Source organism: Lissotriton vulgaris, chromosome 4_1 (genome assembly GCF_964263255.1).
Source record: "Lissotriton vulgaris chromosome 4_1, aLisVul1.2, whole genome shotgun sequence".
Classification (NCBI taxonomy): Eukaryota; Metazoa; Chordata; class Amphibia; order Caudata; family Salamandridae; genus Lissotriton; species Lissotriton vulgaris.
The window spans coordinates 379,472,104-379,498,826 of NC_141691.1; the positions used below are offsets into that span (position 1 = coordinate 379,472,104).

General features: G+C 48.6%; 1 protein-coding gene across 2 annotated transcripts in view; it reads right to left on the minus strand.

Moving 5' to 3' along the window:
• BRWD3 (bromodomain and WD repeat domain containing 3) overlaps window positions 1–26,723 on the minus strand; it is a 1,253,402-nt gene that overhangs the window by 199,838 nt on the left and 1,026,841 nt on the right. For both annotated transcript variants that reach the window (XM_086918755.1, XM_086918756.1), the window contains one exon: window positions 1,273–1,326. In XM_086918755.1, coding sequence (XP_086774881.1) covers window positions 1,273–1,326 — 54 coding nt within the window. The remainder of the gene's footprint in view (window positions 1–1,272; window positions 1,327–26,723) is intronic.

Below are 26,723 nucleotides of genomic sequence, written 5' to 3' on the forward strand. Positions count from 1 at the left end.
ATTATGACTCTCCTGATTCTCAGGGAGCAGAGAAGCTGTTGGTCGCTCGATCTGAATTGGCGACGGGGATATATGGCTTTAGCTTCTTCCATAGGTAGGCTGGAACCTTCCCCGGGAGTGATTTAAACACCATGCACAAAAGCTTGAATTCAGCTCTTTTCCTAACAGGCAGCCAGTGCAGCTGTCTTAGAAGGGGTTCCAAAGGGGATCGGACAGGCTGATTGAGGGCTAGAGGCACCGCTGTGTTCTGAACCACCTGCAGCCTAGAAAGTAGATCTTCCCTGATCCCTACCAGTAGGGAATTTCCATAATCTCGTCTCCTCACTAGAAGTGCCTGTATAAGGGTCTTTCTGGCTGAGAGGGGAATCCAGGGAAAGATCTTTCTCAGCATTCGCATCAGGTCAAAGCAAGTGCCCAAGATGGTTTTCACATGCTCTTCCCTGGAATGTCTATCATCAATTATAACACCCAGATTTTTCGCCCACTTTTTTGACGTAGGAGGTTTACCGACATCCGATGGCCAACAATGTGAGGCCCAAAGCTCCTCTGCTTCTCCGAACCGCAGGATCTCAGTTTTATTGGTATTAAGCTGTAGAAAATTCACAGTCATCCATGTAGCTATTTTTAACATGCAGTTTTTAAATTTTTCTTTGGTCGATGCTGGATCCGTCTCAATAGTGACTATCACTTAGGTATCATCCGAGTACGAGATGGTATCGAACCCACAAGATCTAATGGTTGTGGCCAGAGAGGACAGATGGAGCCCATGGTCTGTGATGTAAACATGTCCAATTAGACGCGCTGTGTTCTATCAGCCAGGTAATACCCCGAAAACGGTCCCAGGATGCTTGTTTCTGGTCCAGGGAGGACCTGGTCAGGTAGTTCGGGCTGGACTGTTCCCATGGTGAACAAGGTCAAGACTGATTTGCATGTGGCTGGGTCCAAACTGGGATGGCAGGGTGAGCAAAAAACACACACTGGATTAAACCCAGATCTGTGACTGGGGATAAATGTTTGATTTGTTCAGCATTACGTCGATTATCTGTTCATTTTGCTTTTGCCAATAGAAAATATATGCCACACCTAATAGCTCTCTAAAGAATCAATTTAAATGTTGCTGGACAATTCTCATATTTTTCCAGGGAATAGGTGAAACATACCAAAAACCTCGGTCTTACCCTTCACCCCAGCAAGAAATCTAAAAACAGTCCATCACAGAGGACCAGGGAGCCACTACATAAACAAATAGTATATTTTAAAGTAATAACTTACTGTTCTTCCAGCTGATGTACCAGGTTCATCAGATTCCAATTCAACTTCAATTTCCTAGACAAAATATAATATTCAGCCTATAATTTTTCAATAGGTAGACATTTACATATGGTGACATTTTTGTCACACAATTAAATAAAATCAGTTTTTATCACTCAGACACTGATGTACCTCATGTCCTTGTGCCACTCTGTGCTCGTTTGGTTCTAGCCTTTGTTTTAGTATCTAATCAAATTCAAACAGTTAACAATTCAATTCGATATGTTTTGCAGTTCGAAGGAAATATCCAGGCGGCACAAAAACAACAAAGTTCTCGATAGAACTGCCACCTGACACAGACTCAAGACACATTTTCTCAGAACACTCCAAATTTAAGGGTCTGTAGGAGTGCACAGATTTTGTCCTTAAAGAAACACCATGGCTTCGACTCCAGACCCGAACTTCAGCTTCTCTTTAATATGGAAATGATAACTATTTACACTTTAAGCAATAGGCCAGGGACCAGGACTGCCAACTGTTACAACCATCAACTTTACATATTTTAGATGTCCCTTCAAAAGTGGATAGACGAAAAAAACAGTGAGTTCTTAAGTGGTCAGTGACTTGTCCATGTTTGGTAGTATTTAGAGGTGAAATGAGGAGTAGGGGAGAAAAAAACTTGTTTGCATAAAGGCAGGATGGATTTATGCCACAACTAAGCACACAATAGTGGTCTATTGTAGTCATGATTTAGATTAAAAAAAATACTTTTCAGCAGATTCACAAACCTGAAATTCTCTGACAGCTAGGTTGGGCAAATGAAAACTTACAACAATCAGCCATCAAGTGATGACAGACACAAAGCCACTGATGTAAAGAAATGGTTACTTACCTTTGATAAAAACTTTTCTGGTAGAGACCTTATTGTGGTGACACATCCCTGAGAGTGCTGCTATGTCATGGAATCTGGCTCGCCGGATTCCGTGACAGGCAGTTGCTCTCTGGCCCCAATTAGTCGAGACACGTCTCCGTGTCTCAGCCTTCAATAAATACTTTCCTAGCCCTAAAGTATCTCCAGGTGTCTACTTTCACACTGGCGACGATCGGGAAGAACACCTGCGTTCATCTCATGAACCCGAAAAAAAGATAAGGAGCATTTCTACAACAAAGAAATTCAAAACCAAGAGGGGCCAGAGAAGCGGTGAGATTTTTTTTTAATATCAATCAAAGACTCATGAACCGTCTCGATTGGGAGATTTGGGCTAAATCTTGAAAATGTGTGCGCGCAAACGTAAAACATTTGAGCACCAGCGCGAGCCATTTAAAAATTGAACACTGCTTTCGAGTGCGCGAGTGGGCTGCACGAGAGAAAACGTCACTGAATGGCAGCAATGCGAGCACACCGCACGAGAGGCAGCGTCTGTATTTGTTAACAGCGCGTGTAACGTCACTGAATGGCAGCAATGCGAGCACACCGCACGAGAGGCAGCGTCTGCATTTGTTAACAGCGCGTGTGTAACGAGGATGTCTAAGCGCGACTTCGAGATTTGAAAGCGCGACCTCGGTAGCACGAACAATACAATAATTTAACAATTGAGGCGTAGCCAAACCACGAGAGTCTCACCTGCAGCTGCCATATCGTCACGCAGGCAATATACCAGTGCTTCATGGGAAATCAAAAGCTGAAAGGATAAGAAATAAAAGACAGCCTCTCCACACCCATTGCTTTCTGGGATAAGTTTGGGATAAAAGAGGTGAAATGAATGTCTAACATAGAATCTACAGACCCATGATCTGTTATGAGTGATTAATAAGAAATATTCAGCATATCTTTAACAGAGATACATTTTTACATTAATTTTTGAATATAATTTTTTTTTTTGTATATGGACGACATGCAAAGTGTGCAAGCTCCAGCACCTTTCCTACAAGAACCAGGAGATCCACCCCTGGAATGGAACCTGTGGTTGAGATCTTTTAAAGCTTATTTAGGTGCCATTGACGCACAAAAATTCAGACCAGAAAGGCGGAAAAATTTAATGTACTACCATTTGGGAGTAGAAGGGCAAAACGGTTTTGACCATTTACCAGAATATGCACCTGCTGAAAATGAAGACTTGGATGAATTTGAGACAGCTGTTGCACGTCTCGACAAATACTTCACAAAAACTAAAAATATGGTTGTACATAGATATAGATTCTTCACAAGAGCTCAACAACCTAATGAAAGTATAGACACCTATGTCACAGCGCTCAAAATGTTGGCATCCAAGTGTGACTTTGATCATTTTACCGGAGAGTTAATACGCGACCAATTAGTAGCTATGTGTCATTCAAAAAATATACAACAAAGACTTTTGGCCTGCAAGAATCCAACTTTAGATAAAGCAATAGATTTGGCTAAAAGTATCGAAGGCTCCTCAATTGATGCAAAAGTATTGGAAGATTCATTAGCCAAAACATCAATTTCTAGAGCAGTTGTCAATAAGCCTAATCCGACAAAGAATCCGCAACAAAACCAAAAAAAACCTTTTGTCGAACCAACTTCAAATAGTCAACAATTCCAAAGAACATTCTGCTTTAGATGCGGTTCTCCCTCTCATGTTTCTTCTTTTAAATTTTGTCCGGCTATTGGTCAGCAATGTAAAAAATGTGGAAAATTCGGACATTTTATGAAAATGTGCAGAACTGGTAAACCCTTTAATGTCCGATGTGTTCTGAATGACTTTGGTAATAACTTTGATGAAAAAAATCCTGAAAGCAATCAAGAGTTGCTTTTAGGTGTGAGGTCTGTCAACTCCAACGATGAAGGACTTATTATTGATCCAAACCTTGATGTATCAATTGAGGGCCATGTTGTTCAATTATTGGTTGACACAGGTGCACACATAACCATCATTTCGGAAGGATATTTTTGATATGTATTGGCATAACAAAGTTTTATTTCCTCCAGATATATCTACTGTAGCGTTTGAAGGAAGTAAAGTAGATCTCATCGGGTTTTTTTGGCCAGACATACAAATTTTGAGTGAATCAATACATGGAAAAGTCTATGTTGCAAGAAAAGGGATAAACGTGTTAGGTCTCATTCACCAAGCTGAATTTGGCATCACAATTAGACCTAGTTTAGAACAACCTATTTCGTTTGAAAGTAAGAGAGTAAGCTCAATAACCACTCAGGACAAATTCTGGGAGAAAAAGTTTTCAAATGTTTTTAATGACAAACTGGGTAAAATTTCGGATTTAACTTATTGTATTAAAGTCAAAAATGACGCTGTTCCAGTGAAACATAAACTGCGCAACATACCATTGAGTGTGATGAGTGATCTCTCTGCCATGCTTAATGATATGTGCTCGCAGGGTATTATCAAGAAAACTGATGGAACTTTATGGTTGTTCCCGATTGTTCTAGCGAAGAAAAAGAATGGGGAATTACGCATGTGTGTGGATATGAGGAGCGTGAATGAGGCCATCTGGGTAGATAATTATCCACTGCCCAGGATAGAAGATGTGATAACTAAGGTAGGATCAGCTAAGTGGTTTAGCAAACTGGATTTAAGAGCAGCTTACCACCAAGTAGAACCAGAAAAAAGTTCAAGACACCTGACTGCGTTTGTAACTCCAGATGGAGTTTTTCAATTTTGCCGTATGCCTTTTGGCATTGCATCTGCTGCTGCAGTTTTTCAAAGACTTATGTCGGATATGTTTGTTGGAAATAATCATGTAGCAATCTTTCAAGATGACATCTTGATTTTTGGCAACAGTGAGGCTGAGCATGATGTTGCGTTAATGGATGTTTTGGGAACATTATAGAAGAGAGGTGTGACCTTGAGGAAAGATAAGTGTATATTTAAGACTAAGGAAATTAAATATCTTGGACATGTTTTTACTGCAGAGGGGATTAAACCTAGACCAAGTCTTGTGAAAAGTATTGTAGATGCCCCTGCACCTCAGAATAGAGACCAACTATTGTCTTTTTTAGGGTTATGCGAGTTTTATGCAAAGTTCATGCGTGATTTTGCAAGCATTACTGAATGTTTCAAAGTTCTACTTAAAAAGGGTCAGAATTTTGTTTGGTCTGAAATTTGCCAGCAGACATTTGAACGTATTAAAAGAGACATCACTTCAGCACCTGCACTTCAACCATTTGTAGAAGGAAGGAAAACTTGCGTAACTGTTGATGCTTCAGAATATGGGTTAGGTGCAGTATTAACTCAGTCTTTCAACAATCATGAAACTACTGTGCGTTTTGCTTCTAGGACCTTGCGTCCCCCTGAACGGAAGTATTCCGTTATTGAAAAGGAGCTATTGGCGTGTGTGTGGAGTATAGAAAAATTCAGAGCCTATTTATGGGGGAGACCATTTTTGTTGAGGACAGATCATCGCCCACTAGTAGAAATCCTATCAGGGAAAAAATTGAAACACACTACTGCACGTATAGCCAGGCTCTCAGCAAGAATTTTAGAGTTCAGCTTCTCGGTTGAATATATTCCCGGTGGGAAAAATTCAAAAGCAGATTGTTTATCGAGACTTCCTGTTGATGACTGCGTTGAGTATGATTGGGAGTCAGAGGTAGAAGAATGCTTTATCGCCTTTATCGGTGATTCGAACATTTGTAAGAATGAGAATGAGTGGATAAATGAGTTGCAAAAGGACACCATTCTAAAACAGGTGTTACAAATGGGGGTCTCAGGATGGCCGAAAGAAAAGAGTTTGGATGAGAAGCTCCAGTGTTTTTGGAAAGTGTCTGATGAATTGTCATTAGAATGCAATAAGCTTATGCATGGTGATAGGTTCATCCCTCCGACTTGTTTTCATGAACGTACCATTAACTTAGCACATTCTGGTCATCTAGGTGCTACTGCCACTAAAAGAAAAATAAGAGATCATTCTTGGTGACCAAAGATGGATCATGAAATTGATCTGTATATTCATGATTGTAGGAAGTGTATGACTAGTGACAAAGTTTTAAAAACGGAAAAAGAAATCGACTGCTTCACTGCTTGCCCAGAAAGAGCTTGGCAGCGAGTTGGAGTGGATTTCCTAGGACCTTTCCATGATTTACCCAGCCATATGAAGTACTTTATTGTCTTGATCAACCATCTTTTAAGGTGGGTTGAGGTTAGAGGAGTAATGGAACCAACAACAAGTAATGTCATCAAATTTTTTAAAGATGTATTTGCTAGGGAGGGCATTCCCAAAGAAATACTTACTGACAATGGTGTACAGTTCGTCTCTAGTGAGATGCAACTATTCTTAGAAAATTGTAACATCAAACATGTCAAAACCCCACTGTACAGTCCGCAGAGTAACGGTAAAGTTGAGAGATTCAATAGAGTTTTAGTTGAATGCATTCAATCTACTTTGAAATGTAACATGAATGTGGAAATGGCTTTGAAAGAATTAATTTGGAGTTATAGAACAACACCCCACAGTGTTACAACTAAAACTCCGTTCGAGTTGATGCGAGGATGAAAAGCAACTACTGAGCTATGTCCTTATTGGATGTCTTCTGGTTTTAATAAAAATGTAGATATTAGTAATGCATGGGACGTGGCTAAGTACAATTCTGATGTTTCTAGTGCTAAAAGAATTGGTAAGGATGTTGTAAAAACAAAATTGGAATTGGGAACTTGGGTGCGTGTCAAAAATCCCTGTCTTGTTGGGAAGGGGTATTCTAAATTCAAAATACCTTTACAAATTGTGGATTTAAGAAGAAACGCAGCGAAATTGTCTGATGGGAATTGGTGGAATGTTTCCCGCTTAGCAATTGACCCTGGGGCTAACTTTACCAGTTACAAGCCCAGACCTGCTAACTGCCATTCCAATTTAGATAATGAAAAAGTGGAGGAGGAAATTGTTAGGAGGAGTTTGCGCCAAAAGTCTGTTCCCAGAAAATTAGAAGACTTTGTTTGTGATTAGTTTTTTTTTCTTCATTTGCAAAAGGAAGAAAGGCTAGTTTGCTGTTAGTTTGCTGTATTAAATGTTTATGTGCATATTGTTTTGAAATGTAATGAAATGTTAGTACACCTTATTACCTTTTCGCTATGATGTTGCGTGTTTGCTTTTTGTTTGAAAAAAGGGGAGATGTGTGGTGACGCATCCCTGAGAGTGCTGCTATGTCATGGAATCTGGCTCGCCGGATTCTGTGACAGGCAGTTGCTCTCTGGCCCCAATTAGTCGAGACACGTCTCCGTGTCTCAGCCTTCAATAAATACTTTCCTAGCCCTAAAGTATCTCCAGGTGTTTACTTTCACACCTATCTATTGGGTGTTTGCACCTGTCACAGCAGAAATAAGTTTTCCTATATCTGAGGTCACTGCACTGACAGTAAAAGTTACTTACCTTTGGTAACATAATATCTGGTAGAGACAAAGTCTAGCCTCAGAATCATTTACTTTTGAATTCTCCATAGGCACCGGTCTGGACCCAGATATTTTTCTGCAGTACATCTGAAAGCCGGGGAGCGGCATTGTAAGGCTCCGCAATGATGTTGACTCCAGTAATGACATCAGTGGAGCCATATAAGCCCCCTCTCGCACGCAGAAGTCAGTTTCTTCTGTGAAACTTTCAGTGCCAGAATGCAGAGCGACTATTGAAACTGGTTGTGGATGCAGTGTGCCAAAAAGATCACAAATAGTTGAAACATTAATAAAGAAGAAACGTCAAATGGTATGTTAATACGAGGCCTGTTTTTGTAAAGAAAACCCCAAAAGAATCAACGAAACACAGGGCTATGCGAAACCTTATGCCCTGGTGAATAACCCTCATGTAAGTGAAGAAAACCTTACACTGTATGTATAGTCCATTCATCACTGGTAATGAATTGCATGGTATAGCAAAACAAAACCTATTAAAACAACACCTATCTGTTTGTTGAAACACACCATTACGTGACATATTGAAAGTGCCAATACAATGTGTGAAGATAAACAAAGAAGTTCAAAGAAAGACAAACAAATCAATACTGCCCATTGGTGTAAAATCCAGTGTGAAAGAGAAAGCATCCTCAGCCTACCGAAAACACACATTTGGAAATGGATGGTATGGCAACTTCTACACAAAACCTTTGTGGCCAGGTTAAGTGGTTTGTTGACTCCCAACATAGGTTGAAATAGTGATCACTGGTATGTAAAACCAATACTGAACAAGTTACTTACCTTTGGTAATGATGTAAGAGACATATATTAGTTATGGATTCCTAACCTTAGAATTACCCCCAGGCGTCAGACTTGATCTGGAGAATTTTTCTTCAGCAGTACCCCTGCGCGTCGGTTGGTGGCGTTGGTCGACTTCGCGTCCGTCGTCAGTGTCTTGGTCACCGGGATGACATTGCTGTGCCTATGTAGACGTCGCCCCTGCGCACTGACGTCAGTTCTGACACGACCTTCCACGCCAGAAGCGCAGAACCATGAAAGACACAGACGAGGGCTCTGCAAGGGAGTCCATATCCCTAGAAGTAAGTTCGCAGAGCGGGGAGAATGGGTGGGGCGGTAAGGAATCTATGACTAATATAGGTCTCTTACAGACACATTGTAACCAAAGGTAAGTAAATTGTTCATCTGAAAGAGACTATCAGTTATATATTCCTTTCCTTAGAATAGACACCCCAGCAATACCAATCCCCAAAGAAGGACTGCAAAATCAAGTTCAAACCAGACAGTCCTGGAGGACAGAACAGGAAAAGTTGCCGTCCCTCCTGACTTGTCTATCCAGGCAGTAATGTCTGGAGAACGTGTGCATAGAAGCCCACGTGGCCACCTGGCAGATGCCAATAAGTGGGACTCCACGTGACTAAGCAGTAGTTGCTGCTGTAGTTCTAGTGGAATGAGATTGCAGCCCCACTGGAGGTTCCTTTTTAGCTGAAGCATAACAAATCTTTATACAGAGGACGACCCATTAAGAGATGGTACGCTTTTGCACAGCCCAACCTTTCTTGGGACCCACATATACAACGAAGAATTGATCGTCCACCCAGAAATCCTTTGTGGGGCCATGGTAGAAAGAGAGCACATGTTTCGGGTCCAGACGGTGGAGTCTCTACTTCTTGGAAGGGTGTGGAGGAGGGAAAAAGGTAGGCAGAGTAACAGTCAGTCTAATGTGAAAAGGAGTGACAACTTAAGGTAGGGACTAAGGCCTCATTCGAAGCACCACCTTGTCCTGATGGACTGAGAAGAATGGAGACTTAGAAGAAAGATCCTGAAGCTCACTCACTCTGCAAGCAGAAGTGATGGCCGCAAGAAAGGCAGTCTTCAGTGTGTAAAGCCTAAGAGGACAGTTGTGAAGAGGCTCAAAGGGAGCGCACATAAGGTAAGTCAAGACAAAGTTCAAGTCCGCCTGAGATATTATGAAAGGAGATGAAGGGAAGAGATGATTAATGCCTTTAAAGAACCTACGTACAATAGGGGTCTTGAACAAAGAGGGCTGATCTAGTAGTCGGAGAAAAGCAGAAATGGCTGCCAGGTAGCCTTTAAGAGTGCCCAGAGCAGATCCCTACTAGGCCAAAGAGAGAAGGAAAAAAAGAACCTCAGAAAGAGTGGCAGAAAGGGAATCCACAGCCTTTGCTGTCCACCATGCCACAAACTTGTTCCATCAACAGGTGTATACCGTCTTTGTGGAGGGACGCCTCACTCCCAAGATGACATTACAGACTTCGGGAGGAAGGTCAAAAGCGGTCAACTGTCGCCGCTCATTCTTGACGCAGGGAGGTGTGGGCTGGACAGGTTCGGATGGAGGACCATCCCCTTTTGCTGCACAAGAAAATCCTCCTGAAGGGGCAGTCTGATCTGAGGATTGATAGCCACGCTCAGGAACTTGGGGTACCAGACTCTTAGTGCCCAGTCCGGTGCCACAAGTATGACCTAGGCCCAGTCGCACTTGATCTTCCTCAGCACTCGGGGCAGAAGTGGTACAGGCGGTAAAGCGTACAGTAGACCGCACCTCCACTCACTACATAAAGCTTCGCTGAGGGAGTGCCGCTTTGGAAACTCCAAAGCACAGAACTGCATAAATTGCGAGTTCTCTCTAGTGGCGAACACATCTAACCAAGGCTCTCCCCACTGCTGAAAGAGACTTTGCACCACCTCTGAGTAAAGACACCATTTGTGATCCACCAGACACCGTCTGCTGAGTTAGTCTGCCTTGGCGTTCAGAGAACCTGCCAGTTGTGGAAACACCAGGGTCATTCCCAGATGTTCTAGCCATGTCCAAAGGCGAAGAGCCACTTGACAAAGGATCCATGACCCCCCCAGCCCTGTTTGTTGCGGTATTGTCTGTGAACACCAGCAGTGCTTTCCCCTTAAGGGAGGGAAGGAATGCCTTCAGTGCCAAGCAAATCGCTGTGCTCCAACAGGATAATATGGAGCCCACACTTGGCTGGAGACCAAACTCCTCTGGTCTCCACCTCTCCAAGTGGCCGCCCCATCCAAGGAGTGATGCATCGGTCACCACTGTGAGGTCTGGTTGGGGAATGGAGAGGGATCTGCCTGCACCCCAATCCTGGTTCTTTAGCCACCACTGAAGTTTTTTGCGCAGTTCCCTCTGAGATCTGGACGTAGTCGGAAAGATTCCCCTGATACAGGGCCCACTGTAACTTCATGTCCCACTACAGAGCCGCATATGCCATCTGGCATGATCCACCAGCAGGATGCAGGAGGACATAAGGCCCAGCAGCCTCAAGGTCATCCTCATCGAAATCCGGGATAGATTCTGAAACATCGGTATCATAGCTGGAATATCCCAGACTTGCTGCTCAGGAGTATAGGCCCGAAACTGCAGTGTCCCGAACATCTCCGATGAAAGGGAGCGACTGAGAGGGAGTCAGGTGTGACTTTGGTATGTTGATAGCGAACCCCAACGAATGCAGGAGGTCTGCCCTGGTCTGGTGTTAGGAGGCGACAGCCTGGGCGAGCCCGCCTTCAACAGCCAGTCGCCAAGATAAGGGAAGACTGGAACTCCTAATCTACACAGATGAGCTGCGACCACCGCCACCCAATGGGCACTGATAAGGCAGAGGGGGAGCATGGTGAACTGAAAGTGCTTACGGCCTACCGTGAGCCGTAGGTAACTTCTGTGGGCTGGCAGGACGGGGGGTGGGGTTGGGGGGGTGGGGGGGTTGGAAATAAGCGTCCTGCAAGTCCAACACCACCATACAGTCTTCAGGGTCGAGAGCAGATAGGACCCAAGCCAAGGTTAGCATTTTGATCTTCTCCTTCATGAGAAAGCGGTTGAGGGTCCTGAGGTCCAGGATAGGACGCAGGCCTTTTTCCTTTTAGGGCACCAGAAAGTAGCGGGAATAGCAACCACGAGATACTTCTGGTGCAGGAACCCTCTTTTAGCTCCCTTGGCCAAGAGGGCTAAGACTTCCTGGCGGAGAAGCGCCAAATTATCCTCCAACCTGCAGCAAAAGACAGTTGCTTTGAAGGGAGGGGTACTCCAGAAGGGGAGGGAGTAGCCCCGTTAGACTATCTGAAAACCCCACCTGTATGACATGATGGATTGCCAGTGGGGGAGGTGATGGCAAATCCTGCCACCCACAGGCCGCCGATAGGCCTGAAAGCTCAGGCTAGGAGGGTTTGGAGGCTGCTGCGGGGGGAAAGGGTGGACTGGCCCATCCGCTGGTTCCCAGACCTGCGTCACTGGGTCCCACGTCTGCGCCACGCAGAGGCTAGGCAGCTTGGGTGGACCGGTGGCTGGACTGGGTTGGACGTGGTGGGGATCCCCTTCCGTAGCCACAAAAGGGGCGAAAGGCAGGCTGTGGTGGAATATAAGACGCACCGAGGCCTCAGGATCTGGCAATAGCCCGAAAAAACTTGAAAGCGCTCCAGCGCAGAGACTGCCTTGTCACCAAAAATGCGGCAGCCATCTAAGGGCATGTTCAGCAGAGTTGAGTGAACATTACCTAAAAAAACAGACTTCCTCAACCAGGCGTAGCGCCGAAGGGCTACCGACGTGGCAATCATTCTGCCCATTTAGTCGGTGGTATCCAATCCACAGTGAATTGTGAATTTTGCTGCATCTCTCTCATTTGCCACGACTTGGGAGAGAACGGCTCTGACCTCCTGCGGGCAGTGAGGCAGCGCCTGCGCAACCGTATACCAGAAAGTACGGCAGTATCGGCCCTAGAGGCACGCGGTATTCACAAACCGCAGTGCCAAGCTGGAGGAAGAGAACATGTGCTCACCAAGATAATCCAGCTTCTTTGGATTCCCTGTCTGAAAGTGTAAATGGGAATGCGCCCTTGGAAGAAGAAGCTTGGACCACCGATCTCTCGGGGAAGGGTGTTAGGTGAGAAAAATGGGATTGCTCAGGGTCGGGCGGTGGTGCAGGCAATTGTCCGTTCCACAGGAGCCCCTGTGCTGGGCTTGGACTAAGTCCCCAGAAGGATGTCCATGGGGGCTTCATTGAAGGGCAAGAAGGGTTCCGAGGAAGTTGCAGGCGGTTGAAGCTCCTCCATCAGGAGGATAGTCCTGACTGCCTAACCTCAGCTGCCCTACGCACCACAACTGCATAGGAAGCTCCCTCCTCTATAGCCACGGTAGGGGGAGAAAGCATTACAAGATCTGGGGAAGTATCCAGACCACTGGTGCCACCAAATACCTCTCTCCAGTCCGGATCTTCCAACTGGACTGTCAAAGGGTCCAGCGACCGCTTCTAGTCCTCATCACCACCCTTAGGGCAATAGGGAACACCTGGGATGAACAAGGAAACAAAAGTACCCTCAGGTGACAGATTTAACGTCAGTCCATCTCGGAGATGAGGATGAGGACGGAGTCGGCCAGGGGCACAGCCGGCGCCGGGGCATTGGGGAAGGCCGTGTAGGACTGAACGGCGTCCGACACCAGGCCCGGCATCAAAGGCCGAGGGCCCCCAACAGACTCCGCGGGGCCCAAAGGTGCACCAGAGGAGCCAGGCTGCCTAAACACTCAGTGGAGGGCTTTGCAAAAAGTACAAAGCTGGGCAGTGGACACCTCAGTTCCTGGAAAAGGGGGGAGGCGCGGAGTCGTCCTGGATACGGAGCCTCAGAGCGACGACACTCTGGGTCCCGCGTCTAGTCAGCCAACAAATGGGGAGAAGGCGAAGAGCAACGGTGCTTCTTCGCCTTCTTCTTGTGCTTCGACTTACCCGAAGAGTGCGAAGGCTTGGACGAGGTGGGGTGGCTCTGCCACCGGTCTCAAGACCTTCCCCTCGAGCAATAGAGGAAGCGATGCAGAGCCGACTACCGGGACCTTCAAAAGCTTTCGGGACCACTCTTGCAAAGACTTTAGATTCAAGGCCCGACTGTCGGAGCTTCAGGCACCAGAGGCACACGAGATGCGGGTCCGTCACAGAAATCAGCTTGTGAAAGCAATTGCAAGGCTTGAAGCTGGACCGACGATAGGGGCATCCCTCGCGCACCAGAAGTCAAAGACTCGAAAAAAGACGTTGTCAAAAGTCGATAAAATTTGTTGGTACGGGGGGGTGGTGTAGTTGGGGGTTAGAGTGGGCTGCTGGGGCATTTCTAAACTGAGCTTATTTTGTATTTACTTCATCCTTTCTTATATATGTCATAGATGCATTGATGTGGTTGTGGTGATCTTGGTGTGTGGAGATGCCACATTCTTGATACTCCTATGCTCAATAAACTTGGTTTTGAAAAAAAAAAGTCGAAAAAATTTAGTCAAAAAGTGACTAAGGGCCAATCTCTCTGGTTCTGCGCTAGGCTGGCGCAGAAAAATAAAGAACTGGCGTCAGTGCATAGAGACGGCATCTAAGTAGGCACAGCAACGTCATCCCAGCAACTACGCCGCCGCCGCCGGACACGGAGTCGACCAACGCCACCTACAGATGCACAGGGGTACTGCTGAAGAAAAACTCTCCAGATCCAGTCTGACACCTGGGGATAATTCAAATGTAAGGAATCTACAACTAATAGTCTTTTTCAGATAAAGAGTATAACCCTTACCTCATAGGTCATTTGCAGAGTGGGGAGGATGGACAGGGAGTTAATGAATCTGAGGCTAGACTATGTTTCCACCTGATATTACATTACTGAAGGTAAGGAATATGCTACTTACCAGTATGCATCTGTTCTTGGCATGTAGGGCTGCGGACATTCATATCTGTGCATATATCGCTGCCTAGTGTTGGGTCCGGATCATTAAACATTGTTGTCCTGGAAGAGTCTTCGAAGTATCACGAGATAGGTGGCTCCTCCCCCGGTCTACAGTGCGCATGGGCATCCTCTCCATCCTCAGATTGTTTTTCGCCAATGTGGCAGGGATGGAGTATGATACAGTAAGTGATGTCCATGCTACAGAATAATTCTGAGTGCTACAGCTGCGACATGCACCGGGGAGGAGGGAGGGCGATATGAATGTCAGCAGCCCTACATGCCAAGAACAGATGCATACTGGTAAGTAGCATATTCCGTTCGAGGCATGTGGGCTGCTGAATTCATATCTGTGCATAGAATAAATAGCAGTTACCTCCTTAGCGGTGGTTGCCCGTGCCAGCTGCAGCAGTCTGAAAAAGAGTTTTGAGAACAGCCTGTCCTACAGCAGCTTGCTGTTTGAAGTGTACATCTACGCAGTAGTGTTTGGTAAATGTATGCATGGTGGTCCATGTGGCTGCTCTACATATATCCTTTAGGGGAATGTTACCTAAGAAAGCCATGGATGCCCCAAATTTGCGTGTGGAATGAGCTCTTGGGGGAACTGTTAATGTGCGTTTAGCTTTTTGATAACATATCTGTATGCACTTAACAATCCATCTGGCTATACCGGATTTGGAAATGGGGTTGCCTTTGTGTTGTGGAGAGAAGGCAACAAACAGTTGTTTAGTTTTCCTGAAATCTTTTGTCCTGTCTATGTAATACAGGAGAGCTCTTAACGTCTAATGTGTGCAGCGCTCGGTCTGCCACAGAATCTGGATTTGGGAAGAAAACGGGTAGTTCTATGGTTTGATTAATGTGGAACTGCGACACCACCTTAGGCATGAATTTAGGATTGGTACGTAGCACTACCCTATTAGCATGAATCTGTATGAAAGGCTCTTGAATAGTTAGGGCTTGAAGCTCACTAACTCTTCTTAGCGATGTGATTGCTACCAGAAAAGCCACTTTCCATGTGAGAAACTGTATCTCACAAGAGTGAAGAGGTTCAAAGGGTGGTCCCATTAGTCTGGTGAGAACTATGTTCAGATTCCAGACAGGTGAAGGAGGGTGTCTGGGAGGGATCACTCTTTTGAGTCATTCCATAAAAGCTTTAATGGCAGGTACCCTAAAAAGGGAAAGATGCCGTCTGTTTTGAAGATATATCCTGATGGAACTATATGCCAGATTGCATCTGTATAGATGCAACAAATAACATATGATGTTTTGCGTGGACGCATCAAGCGGGTTAATGTCATTATTGGAACAGTAAATGACAAATCGCTTCCATTTGGCCGCATAGCATGCCCTAGTTGTAGGTCGTCTTGCCTCCTTGATGATGTTCATACAGTCAGGGGGCAAGTTGAGGTAGCCAAACTCTATGACCTCAGGAGCCATATTGCAAGGCTCAACTGTTGCGGATCAGTTTGCGTGCCACTAGCGGTATGAGCGGTGCTGGAGGAAAAGCGTACGCAAATCTGCCTGACCAGTTCATCCATATCGCATTGCCCTGAGACTGCGGGTGTGGGAACCTGGCGGCGAAGGTTTGGCATTTTGCGTTTTCCTTTGTGGCGAATAGGTCTATCTCTGGATGACCCCACTGCTGGAAATATGGTTGGAGCACCGAGGGGTGTATCTCCCACTCGTGCATCTGATGGCTGTGCCTGCTGAGCAGGTCCGCCATCTGGTTGTCCTTGCCTGGGAGATGTTCCGCCATGAGGAACATGTTTATCTGAATGGCCCACTTCCACATGCTCTGGGCTAGATGAGACAATTGTGGAGAGTGTGTGCCTCCCTGCTTCTGGATGTAATACATGGCAGTCATGTTGTCCGTCCGGATCAGCACGACTTTGTTGCGCAAATGCAATTTGAAAGCCTTCATTGCCATGAAGATTGCCACCAGCTCCAACAGGTTGATATGCATCTTTTGCTGCTGCGTCGTCCATAGTCCCTGCACGGTATAATGGAGGACATGCGCTCCCTAGCCCTGGAGAGTTGCGTCCGTCGTCAGCACTATTTGTGGCACAGGCTCTTGGAACGGTCGTCCCCTGCAAAGGTTTTGTGTGTTCCACCAATGCAGAGAGTTGTATGCACGACAAGTCACCAACACTAGGTCTTTCAGATGTCCATGAGCCTGGTTCCACTGTTGTGCCAAGCACTCCTGAAGCCGACGCATGTGTAGCCTCGCGTGCGGGACTATGAAGATGCAGGAGGCCATCATACCTATCAGCTGCATAAATACCTGCGCTGGGAGTGAGTGTTGGGGCCTGAATTTCTGAATTAGCAATTGCATGCTGTTGACTCTGGCAGAGTTTGGCGGCGCTGTTGCTGTCTGAGTGTTTATTGTCGCACCTAGGTACTGTTGTACATGTGCGCGTTGAAGGTGTGATTTTGGGTAATTCAGTGAAAATTCCTAGACTGTGTAGGAGGTGAATTGTGCGGGACATGTGGCTGGCACATTGCTGGGCTGACTTTGCTTGGATAAGCCAGTCGTCCAGATAAGGATAGACATGGATGTGTTGTCGTCTAAGGTGCGCAGCCACCGTCGCTAAGCACTTGGTGAACACCCTGGGGGCAGTAGTGACCCCGAAAGGCAGGACCTTGAACTGGTAATGCTGGTTGTGGACTGTGAACCTGAGATATTTCCTGTGTCCTGGGTGAATGGGAATTTGGAAATATGCATCTTTTAGGTCTAGGGTTGCTAGGAAGTCCCCCTGACTGAGCAATGGTAGAACTTGCTGTAAAGTCAGCATGTGAAAATGTTCTGACAAGATGTACTGGTTCAGGGGTCTGAGGTCTAAATTAAGAAGTACAGTGAGTACAACCCTGTACCCTGCTGTTCTAAAGGCACGAGTTCTATGGCCCCTTTTTGCAGCATGCAGATTACTTCTTGCTGCAATAAGTGCATGTGCTCTGCCGACATAGGACGGTGCCTTGGGGGTATGTTGGGTGGAGTGGAGGTTAGTTCCAGACAATAGCCGTATTGGATAAGTTGTCTCACCCACCTGTCTGTGGTAATGTCTTCCCAGACTGGCAGGAACTGCTTCAGTCTTCCCCCGATCGGTGTTATATGGTCTGGGGGCAGTGACAAGGCGTCACTGTTTATTGGTGGCGGAGGATCTGGCATTATTATTTCCACGTCCTTTGCCTTTGGTGCTGTTCCCACGATATCCACCCCTGTTGTTCTTGTTATAGGTGGCCTGCGTGCTCCCCTTGTTGTATTGTGCTTGCTGTGATGCTTGACCTCTAGAGGCTCCCCTGTTACCGGAGCGACGAAAGGAACCGCCCCATAACAGTTGTGACTGCAGAGCCCCCATGGATTTTGCTGTCTCAGTGTCTTTTTTAATCTTTTCAAGGGTCGTGTCTACATCAGGACCAAAAAGAAAGTCAGGGTTAACTGGCTGATTGAGCAAAGTTGTTTGGATCTCTGGTTTAAAACCAGAGATGCGGAGCCAGGCATGCCGTCTAAGCATTACACTCGTGTTGATGGCCCTAGCTGCAGTGTCTGCTGCATTGAGTGCACACTTGATGGATGCATTGGAAATCAACTTTCCTTCCTGTATCAGCATTTCTTCTCCCTCCTTATAAGCATCAGACAGGTGTTGTAGTAGCTGCTCTAACGTGTCGTAGTGAGCCCTATCATATCTGGCTAATAGGGCCTGTGTATTTGAGATCCTCCAAATATTAGCCGCTTGAGCCGCTACACGTTTGCCAGAAGCTTCCAAGATTTTGGATTCTTTGTCCGGAAGAGGAGCATCACCACTTGTTTGAGAGTGTGCTCTCTTGCGAGCATTAGCCACCACTAGGGAGTCCAATGGGAGCTGGCCCTTGATGTACGTAGGGTCCACAGGCGCAGGCCGGTATTTCCTTTCAATCCTTGGGTTTACAACCCTTGCCCTTGTGGTCTCCTTGAAAATGTCAGCAGCGTGTTTAAGGACACCCTTTAGCATGGGTAATGTCTTTACTGATTTTTCTGAAGTTGAGAAAGTATCAAACAGAAAGTCTTCCTCACTGGGTCAGCGTGCATTTCCAGGTCATCGTTATTGGCTGCCCTTTCAATCAATGCGTTAAACGCCGCTGTATCTTCAGTAGGCAAGGTTTTGACAGTATAGGACTGAGTGTCAGGCGTGGTGTGTGGCTCATCAGGGTCAACAGGGTCAGTCCAGGGTTGAGGTTCCTCCTGATCTGTGTCAGCAGGATAAGTAAATTCATCCTAATTGTATCCCTCCCCCACATCCTCATTGTGCGTGTGGGAGAATAAGCATAGTCTTGTGCATAGGACTCCACAGGTTCAAAAAGAGCAGGTGAGGTGGCAGAATCCCTTTTTCTTTTGAGAGGGATTTTGTATGACTCTAAAGGATGTTCTGGAGCGTTCTTCCGTTTGTGAATGGTGAGTCTGCCAGAATCTGGGTCGATGAACAGCTTTGACTGATTGTCATAGGAGGGTGCTTGGAACACCACCTCCTCCTGAATGGACTGAGAGCTTGAAACTACTGACACCTTTTTGGACGTCTCGGTACTCTTCTGTGGCTCGAACGCTTTGGGTCGAGCGGTCGGGGCAGTCCGTATTTAATCAGTGGCGTAAGCATTGGAGACGAACCGACCTTCTTTGAGGGTGGCGCTGTCTTCGATCCGACCGACTTCGTCTGATCACCAGCTTGCTTGCGGCCTTGCGTCGACTCGAGCTCCCGGTGCGCAGCAGGCACGCTCTTTTGCTTCGACGCGACATGCTCTTTCGGGTCGGGTTTGCTCTTCGACTCGAAGGCCTTGCTTAACATTGGCTTGGAGGCTGTAAGCTTCGGATCGACAGTCTTTTTAGCCTTGAGTCCTTTGCCAGTGTCGCCATGTTTGGACGTCGACTGCGTCAATGCGATGTGGTTGCCCGTAGAGACAGGCTTCGGCGCCCCGCTCTTCGGGCCGACGCCCTCTTGTGACCCCAAAGGGTCGATGACACTTTTAGATTTGATCAGAGCCGACGAATCCGAGGCCGTCGATCCGAGGACTGTCTTTTGCAGTTTCGGTTTCGATTTTGCATCCGTCGGTTTCGATTTCGCCACTGAGATTGGTTGATCGACAAATGGCTCCTTAGAAGTATTCTTAGCCGGGCCTTGACGCGGGGCTATAGAATGTGGATTAAGATCTTGGCTAAGGCCTTCCGGCGATACCTCGACCTGAGCCGTAGAGAGTACAGTGTCAGTATTGGGCCCCGCGACTGCGGGAGGGCCTTGCTCATCGCTTGAGTCGTCATCGACGGCTCCGATGGCCTCTGCGTCGTCTCCTACCTCGACGACGTCTTCCTCATGGACGTAGTCTTCTTCTTCGTCCACATTGAAGGTAGAGTCGTGCTCCGACGCAGGGTCCGACTGCTGGTCAGGATCCTCTTCATCGATGCCCTCATCGTCATCGGACTCGAAGATGTTCTCCAGGTCCGGCGCCGTTTTCCGCGCCGACTGTCATGCGACGCGTCGAAGCCGAAGCGTCTTCTTTGACCGGAACTTGGAACAGGCTATACAACTGGCCTCGTAGTGGTCCGGAGATAGGCATTTATTGCACACCGAGTGCACATCAATGTGAGGGTATTTGGAGTTGCAGACGGGGCATCTCTTGAACGGGCTCTGTTCCATCGTCGATCGTTGTTGTGGCCTTTGGTGTCGAAAAAGGCAAACGGCCTTCGACGTCCTGTTCGAAGAACTGGATCAAGTACAGGCACCGAACGAGAAACAATACCGACGCCCCGAAGGCCTTTTGGCCTTGTGAAAAGTGTTTATATCGATTCCGAACTTGAGTCAAGAAAGTACATCCGAACCCGATGGCGGAAAAAAACAATCTGAAGATAGAGAGGATGCCCATGCGCACTGTAGTCCAGGGGAGGAGCCACCTATCTCGTGATACTTCGAAGACTCTTCCAGGACAACAATGTGCAATCATCCGGACCCAACACTAGGCGGCGATCTATGCACAGATATGAATTCAGCAGCCCACATGCCTCGAACACATTAGTTAGTGTTAGATTCCTTACCTTAGAATAACCCCAGGCGTCAGAGTGTATCCGGAAAGTTTTTGTCAGCAGTACCCCTATGCGTCGGTAGGCGTCGTCCTGTGGCTCGGCGTCCGTCGTAGACGTCGTGATCGCCGGAATGACGTCGCTGGAGTACATAGACGCCGCCCTCGAGCACTGACGTCAGTTCTGTACATAGCTTTCCGCAAAGGAACGCAGAGCCATGCAAGAAACCGACACTGGTGCCATGAAACTAGGGCTCTGTCAGGGAAAGTCCTTAACACTATATATCAGTTCGCAGATCGGGGAAGATGGGTGGGGCGGTAAGGAATTTAACACTAACTAATGTTTCTTACAGGTATATTGTTACCGAAGGTAAGTAACTTGTGCATCTGAAAAACACGTTAGTGTTAGATTCCTTAGCTTAGAATAGATACCCCAGCAATACCAACCTCGGTGGTGGGTCTGCGAACTGAGATTACACCAGGCAGTACTGGAGAACTGAACGGCCAAAGTAGCCGTCTGTCCGGACTTGGCTGTCCAGGCAGAAGTGCTTAACAAACGTGTGCAGCGAGGCCCACGTAGCTTCCTGGCAAATGTCCTGCAAAGGGACTCTCGGTCCCAAGGCAGTAGTATAAGTCATGGCCCGAGTGGAATGGACGCGCAGTCCCACAGGAGATTCCTTTTTAGCCAAGGAATAACAGATCTTAATGCACAAAACGACTCACCGAGAGATGGTGTGCTTGTGCAGCACCCGTCCTCTCTTAGCGCCCATGTAGCCAACAAAGAGTTGGTCATCCACCCGGTACTGTTGTGTGCGGTTCAGGTAAAAAGAGAGCGCACGTTTTGGGTCTAGACGGTGAAGCCTCTCTTCCTCTTTTGAGGGATGCGGAGGTGGAAAGAATGTGGGCAAAGTAATGGTCTGCCTGATGTGAAAAGCAGTAACCACCTTGGGTAGAAAAGAAGGACGAGTCCTCAGAACAACTTTGTCCGGATGGACAGAGAGGAAAGGAGGCTTAGAGGAAAGAGCCTGGAGCTCACTCACTCTTCTGGCAGAGGAGATGGCAACCAGGAAAGTGTCTTTAGAGTTAGAAGACGTAAGGGACAGTTATGGAGTGGCTCAAAGGGAGCACACATCAGATAGGTTAACACCAGATTCAAGTCCCACTGAGGCAATACACAGGGGACATTAGGAAACATGTGAGTAATGCCTTTCAAGAACCTAATTACAACATGGGAGAAAAGGCTGATCAGGAAGCCTCAAGAAGGGGAAATGACCGAAAGATAGCCCTTGATAGTTCCCAGAGCAGAGCCCTGCTGGGTTAGGGAAAGAGAACCTCCGAAAGAGGGGCAGAGAGAGGATCCACAGCCTTTGCTGTGCACCATGCCACAAATTTGTTCCACCTGCAGGCGTATACCGTTTTTGTGGAGGGACGCCTGGCTGCCAGAATGACATCACAGACTTCAGGAGGCAAGTCAAATGGCCTCAACTGCCGCCGCTCAATCTCCACGCATGTAAGTGGAGACTGGACAGGTTCGGGTGGAGGACCCTCCCCTGCTATTGCAACAAAAGGTCTTCCTAAAGAGGCAGTCGAATCAGGGGGATCGATTGACACATTGAGTAACTCGGGATACCAGTATCTTCGTGCCCAATCCAGAGCCTCAAGGATGACTTGGGCCCGGTCGCGCCGGATCTTCTTCAGCACTCTGGGCAGAAGTCGTATAGATGGAAAGGCCTACAACAGACCGCAGCTCCACTTGTGACGAAAAGCGTTGCCGAGTGAGTGCCGCCTTGGAAATTCCAACGTGCAGAACTGATGACATTGTGTGTTCTCTTCGGTGGTGAATAGATCTAACCAAGGCTCTCCCCACTGCTGAAAGAGACCTTGCACCACGTCTGAGTTCAGACGCCATTCATGATCCATCAAGCACCGGAGGATAGAAGTTCTTCCGCCCTGGCGTTCAGAGAACCTGCCAGGTGTGGAACCACCAAGGTAATGCCTTGATGTTCCAGCCATGTCCAGAGGCGCAGAGCCTCCTGACATAGGGTCTAGGACCCCACCCCGCCCTGTCTGTTGCAGTGCCACATGGCGGTGGTGTTGTCTGTGAACACCTGCACTTCACTTCTCCAGACAGAGAGGAGGCATGCTTTCAGTGCAAGTCGAATTGCCCGAAGCTCCAACATGATGATGTGGAGCTGGGACTCCGCCGAAGACCAAAGGCCTCTGATCTCCGCCTCTCCTATGTGGCCACCCCAACCCAGGAGGGACACATCTGTCACCACTGTGTGCTCCGGTTGGGAAAGGGAGAGGGATCTGCCATGGACCCAATCACGATTCGTGAGCCATCACTGCAGCTGACTCACAGTGCCCTCCGAGATCAGGACGTGGTCGGACAGGTTGCCCTGATGCTGTGCCCACTGGAACTTCGGGTCCCAATGCAGAGCCCTCATCCGCCAGCTGACGTGATACACCAGCAGGATGCAGGAGGCCATCAGTACAAGAAGCCGTATCAGGAGCCTAAATATCCCGAACCCGCTGCTCGGGAGGATAAACCCGAAACTGCGCTGAGTCCAGAACCGCTCCGATGAAGAGGAGCTTCTGAGAGGGAATCGGGTGCGACTTCGGCATGTTGATAGAGAATAACCGCAAATGCAGGAGTTCGGCCGTAGTATGGAGGTGGGAAACAACTGTCTGGGGCGAGCCGGCCTTCAACAACAAGTCGTCGAGATAGGGGAAGACTGGAATCCCTGATCTGCGCAGATGAGCTGCGAACACTGCCATCACTTTCGTGAACACCCGAGGGGCACTGGTGAGGCCGAAGGGGGGCATGGTAAACTGAAAGTGCTCGTGCCCTACCATGAACCGCAGGTAGCGCAGGTAGGATGGGAATATGGAAATAAGCGTCCAGCAAGGCCAACGCTACCAACCAGTCTTCAGGGTCTAGGGCAGCCAGAACCTGAGCTAAAGTCAGCATCTTGAACTTCTGCTTCTGGAGGAAGACGTTGATGCTCCCAAGGTCCAGGATAGGGCGCAGGCCCCCTTTGCCCTTCTTGGGAACCAGAAAGTATTGGGAATAACAACCACGTCCTACTTCTGGACCAGGGACGCGCCCGATGGCCCCCCTTGGCCAAGAGAGCTGTAACTTCCTCCTGCAGAAGTTGCAAGTGATCCCCCAACATGCGGTGGCATGGCTGGAGGGGTCGCCTTGAAGGGGAGGGAGTAGCCCCTTCGGACGATTTGCAGCACCCACCTGTCCGAAGTGATGGTACGGCAGTAGAGCAGGTGATGGCGACCCCTGCCTCACTCTGGAGTGGAATGGGCCCGAAAGTTCCGACTAGGAAGGCTTTGAGGCAGATGCTGTGGGAGCGGATGTGGACTGACTGGCTCTATGACCCCCTGCTCCGCCACGGCGGAATGCACGTCCTCAACCGCGTTGAGGTTGGTTCTGCGGCCTGTGGCTGGACGAACGTGCGGGGCGCCCCTCCTTTGGTCCCGAATGGGACGAAAAGCAGAAGTTTGCTGGTGCTGGGCCAAAAGGCCAAAGGACTTGGCCATAGCCCTGGAGTCCTTAAAGCACTCCAGCGCGCTATCTGCCTTGTCGCCAAAGAGGCGACGGCCATCAAAAGGCATGTCCATGAGAGTGCTCTGGACACCCCCGGAAAAGTTGGTGGACCTCAGCCATGCGTGATGACGATTCACCACCATCATTGCAATCGCTCTGCCCAACAAGTCTGTGGTGTCAAGTCCACATCGAATGGAGTATCATGCTGCATCCCACCCCTCAGCAAGAGCTTGGGCGAGCTGTGTCTTGGCCTCCTCCAGACACTGGGGCAACACGTCCGCCACCGTATCCCAGAGAGAGTGGGTGTAACGGCCCAAAAGGCATACGGTATTAATGGACCGCAACCCTAGACTGACAGAGGAAAACAGTTTCTTGCCAAACTGTTCCAGCCTTTTGAATTCCCGGTGAGGTAGGGAATGCTTTTTGGGACGTGGAGGCCTGGATAACCAGGCTCTCAGGGGTAGGATGGCTGGACAGAAAGCAGGGGTCGCCCGGAGCTGTGCGGTGGCCACGTTCCGATCCACAGGGTTACCACTGGTGGGCTTGGGCCAAGTGCCCATTAGAACATCAGTGAGGGCCTCATTAAACTGCAGCAGAGGTCCTGAGAGTTTACTGACGGTTGAAGCACCTCGGTGAGGAGGTTTGTCCTCACGGCCGCTGCAGGGAGCTCAAGGCCCAGGGCCGTGGCCGCCCTGGGCAGCACTAAAGCATAAGTTTCCCCCTCCTCCGTCGCCACAGAAGGAGGAGAGAGAAAATCAGTGTCAGGCGAAGTGTCTAGACCACTGGCCTCTCCCAGCTCATCTGCTCAGTCCTGACTTAACTGGCACTGCTGAGCCAGAGGGTCCTCAGACCTCTCACAGTCCTCCCCTTCATCCATGTTCTGAAACAGGCAAAAATGACGGAGCTGGGGCATAGGTGAAAAGCTCACCAGTCGGCGTTGGAGACGGCGCCGCTCCGACGCCGAGGCAGAAACCAGGAACGGCGTTGTCAGAGGACGGCACCAGAGGTGGCACTGTGGGGATCCGCACCAGCGGAGGAGTCGTAAGGTCAACTGGGGTCGACCGGGATTCAGGCCTGGATCCCACAGGGTCCTGCGACGCCAGGACCGAAGTCACCGGCCGCACCGAGCCCGAAGCTGCCGGCAACACAGGGCAAGGACCCCCAGTCGGACCCGCGGGGCCCGAAGGTGCGCCGGCGGGTCTCGGCGGCAGCAAGAGAGTCCTCATGGCCACGAGGAAGTTTCTGATCTGCTCCGTAATCGTATTGAGTCCAGGAACCAGAGGGTATGGGACAGGATCACCGGCCCCGTTGCAGCCTCGTGGTAGGCGCCTCTCGAACCCTTGGTTGAGCCGCGCGACCGGCGAGGGGAAGTCGAAGAGCGACGCTTCTTCGACTTCTTTTTGCCATGCCTCGACTCACCCGAGTGCGAGGACTTGGATCCAGACGATCGATGATGACTGCGGCTCCGCGACCGGTCCCTCGACCTCCTCCTTGACCGGGACCTCGGCGCCGAGGCCGACTGCCAGAGCTCGAGGTGCTTACAGGAACGCTCCTGCCTAGCCTTCGACGTCAAGGCCCGGCAGTCGGGGCACGACTTGTCATCGTGATTGGCCCTCAAGTCAAGTCAGTAACCATCAGTGGGTGACAGGCGTCAAACGGCATCCCTACTGGCACCAGGAGTCGAGTTAACTCGAAAAAGAAAGACAAAAATGGCCAAAAAGTTATTCAAAAAATGATTAAGGGTACGTGCTCTTCTCGGATCTGCGCTTGCTGGCGTAGAAAAAAGAAGAACTGATGTCAGGGTGCGGCTGCGGCGTCTAAGTACTCCAGCGACGTCATTCTGGCGATCACGACGCCGAAGACAGACCCACAGGACAACGCCTACCGACGAGCAGGGGTACTGCTGACTAAATTTTTCGGATCCAGTCTGACGCCTGGGGTTATTCTAAGGTAAGGAATCTAACACTAAGGTGTTTCTTTCGGATATAGGGTCCACGACCCAACCCCGCCTTGTTTGTTGCAGTTCCAAGTACCACATGGCGGTGGTGTTGTCTGTGAACACCTGCACTACTCGTCCCCAAACAGAGGGAAGGAAGGCTTTGAATGCACGACGGATCGCCGGAAGCTACAGAAGGTTGATGTGGAGCCGGACTCCGCCGGAGACCAAAGGCCCCTAATCTCCACCTCTCCCATGTGTCCGCCTGATCCCAGAAGGGATGCGTCTGTCACCACTGTGTGCTCTGGTTGAGGAATGGAGAGGGATCTGTCGTTGACCGAATCCTGGTTTGTGCTCCACCACTGCAATTGTCGTGCAGTGCCCTCCAAGATCTGGACGCAATCAGACAGATTCCCCTGATGCTGCGTGTAGGAGAGTAGGGTCTGCAATCCTCTGATCACCCCAGATTTTTGCTTTTTGCTTCACTGGTTTACGACTTCTCTGGCTGTGGGCCTGCTAATCAGACCCACAGCCTTGCTGTTCTCTCACTAAATTGATACGTGTACCTTAGGTGCATTTACCAATTGGTACTGGACCACCTTATCAGACCCTGTCACTCAGGGCATAGGTGTACCCAGGGCCTACCAGGGGCTGCAGCATGTATTATGCCACCCCTGGCTGGACATCTAAATCTGACACAACTGGCTGCACGACAGCTGGGGCAAGGTGGTGTACTCACCCTTTGCTTTAGATATAGTATACCTATATCTAACCCTAAAATGGACACCCGTATTCCTATCAGTCACTCCTATGGCAGGCCTTGACAATCCTGAAGGCAGAGTGCT